This window comes from Meleagris gallopavo, unplaced genomic scaffold, assembly GCF_000146605.3.
Source record: "Meleagris gallopavo isolate NT-WF06-2002-E0010 breed Aviagen turkey brand Nicholas breeding stock unplaced genomic scaffold, Turkey_5.1 ChrUn_random_7180001855446, whole genome shotgun sequence".
Taxonomy (NCBI): domain Eukaryota; kingdom Metazoa; phylum Chordata; class Aves; order Galliformes; family Phasianidae; genus Meleagris; species Meleagris gallopavo.
The window spans coordinates 2,474-4,188 of record NW_011121746.1 but is presented as its reverse complement, the minus strand read 5'-3'; the positions used below and the strand labels follow the sequence as shown (position 1 = coordinate 4,188).

General features: G+C 64.8%; 1 protein-coding gene across 1 annotated transcript in view; it reads left to right on the top strand.

Annotated features, from left to right (window-relative positions):
- Window positions 1-1,715, top strand: part of TIMELESS (timeless circadian regulator) — a gene marked incomplete at its 3' end in the record, with an annotated part of 6,057 nt that overhangs the window by 1,876 nt on the left and 2,466 nt on the right. Inside the window, 8 exon segments of the mRNA XM_019611053.1 lie at window positions 3-124; window positions 207-294; window positions 397-466; window positions 469-572; window positions 676-893; window positions 966-1,069; window positions 1,294-1,463; window positions 1,540-1,698. Coding sequence (XP_019466598.1) covers window positions 3-124; window positions 207-294; window positions 397-466; window positions 469-572; window positions 676-893; window positions 966-1,069; window positions 1,294-1,463; window positions 1,540-1,698 — 1,035 coding nt within the window.

Here is a 1,715-nt window from a genome sequence, read left to right as displayed (position 1 = left end):
AGCTGGCAGTGCTGGGACAGGGGCGGGCAGGCGCGGAGTGCGGGGAGGACACGCAGGAGCTGCAGAGTCTGCGGCAGCGGGAACAAGCAGAGCAGAGAGCACGGGTGCTGCAGCGTCCATCCAGGTGGGAAGGGGGCTGGGAGGGGGGGAGGGCAGAACCCTGTGGTTGGGTCAACGGTGCTCATCTTTTGCATTCTCTCCTCCAGGCACTCCCGTTTCCGTGGTTCCTATGTCATCCAGGGGCTGAAGGCCATCGGGGAGCACGATGTTGTCTTCCATAAGGGGCTGCACAACGTGAGTATGGGGATGGGGAGCACGGGGGGGGGCTCGGTACGGTGTCGAGGGGCTCAATGCGGTGCTGAGAGGCACAGCTCATGCTCTCCTCTCTACCCACAGCTGCAGAGCTACAGCCACGACCTGGGCAAGGAGACGCGCCGGGTGCCGCGGCGTCGCTGGGCCCCCCCTGAGCCGGGACCCCCCGGCGCTCCGCCCGCAACGTCCGGCTCTTCCTGAGCTGCTTCTGCCAGGACTTTCTGGAGGATTGCTACAACCGCCTGATGCTGCTGGTCAAGGTGAGGGTGGGGAGTCATTCCCCCACCTGGGGTCACCCGCCCCACTTCAGATCACCCCCCACCTGGGGTCACCCCGTGCTGAGTTCCCCCGCACGCCCCCCAGGACCAATTGCTGCGGGAGAAGGCACAGCAGCACGATGAGACCTACTACCTGTGGGCCACCGCCTTCTTCATGGCCTTCAACCGTGGCCGGGGATTCCGTGCTGAGCTGGTGTCGGAGACGGTGAGCGTGCGTGCCTTCCACTTCATCGAGCAGCACCTCACCAACTACTACGAGATGGCGCTGATGGACAAGAAGGAGGCGGCCACCTGGGCGCGCAGGTGGGGGTCGCAGCCCCCTCTTTGGCCCCAAGCCCCCCCCAGCACTGCCTGACCACCCTGTCCCCCCTGCAGGATGCACCTGGCCCTGAAGGCGTACCAGGAGCTGCTGCGCACGGTGCAGGAGATGGACCGCTCCCCAGAGCCAGCGGTGCGGGACAGCAGTCAGGTCATCAAGAGTGAGTCGTCCCCGTGTCCATCCGCGCGTTTATCCATCTGTGGCTCTGTCCATCTGTCCATCCCTCTATCTATCTGCATGGCCCTCTTTCCTTGCGTCCCTCTATCCACGTGTTTGTCCGTGCGTCAATCTCTCTCGGCATCCATCTGTCCGTTCCCCTGTCCAAGCGCTCACACATCCGTCTGTCTGTCCACACTGACCCTGCCTCCCTCCCACCCCCCCCAGACCACATCTTCTATCTGATGGAGTACCGGGAGCTGCTCCTCGCGCTCTTTCGGAAGTTCGATGAGACGAAGCAGCCTCGTGCCTTCCTGCGGGACCTGGTGGAGACGGCGCATCTCTTCCTGCAAATGCTGGAGCGCTTCTGTCGCGGCCGCTCCGGCCTCGTGGTGCAGGTGGGTTGGGGTCACCGAGGCTCTGCGTGGGTCCTTGTGGTTCCTCCTGACCCTTCTCCTCTCCTTCATCATGCAGAGCAAACGCGTGAGGAGGAAGAAGAAGCCCCGTGTCCCTGCAGCGCCGCAGCCGCCGGGCGCAGCGGAGCTGGAGGAGCTGTGGGCAGCGGTGGCCCCGCAACTCCAGGACTGCCTGCAGGTAGGGACAGGCCCTGCTGTGAGGGGGTGTCCACAGGGTGCAGGGGGGCAGAGCGA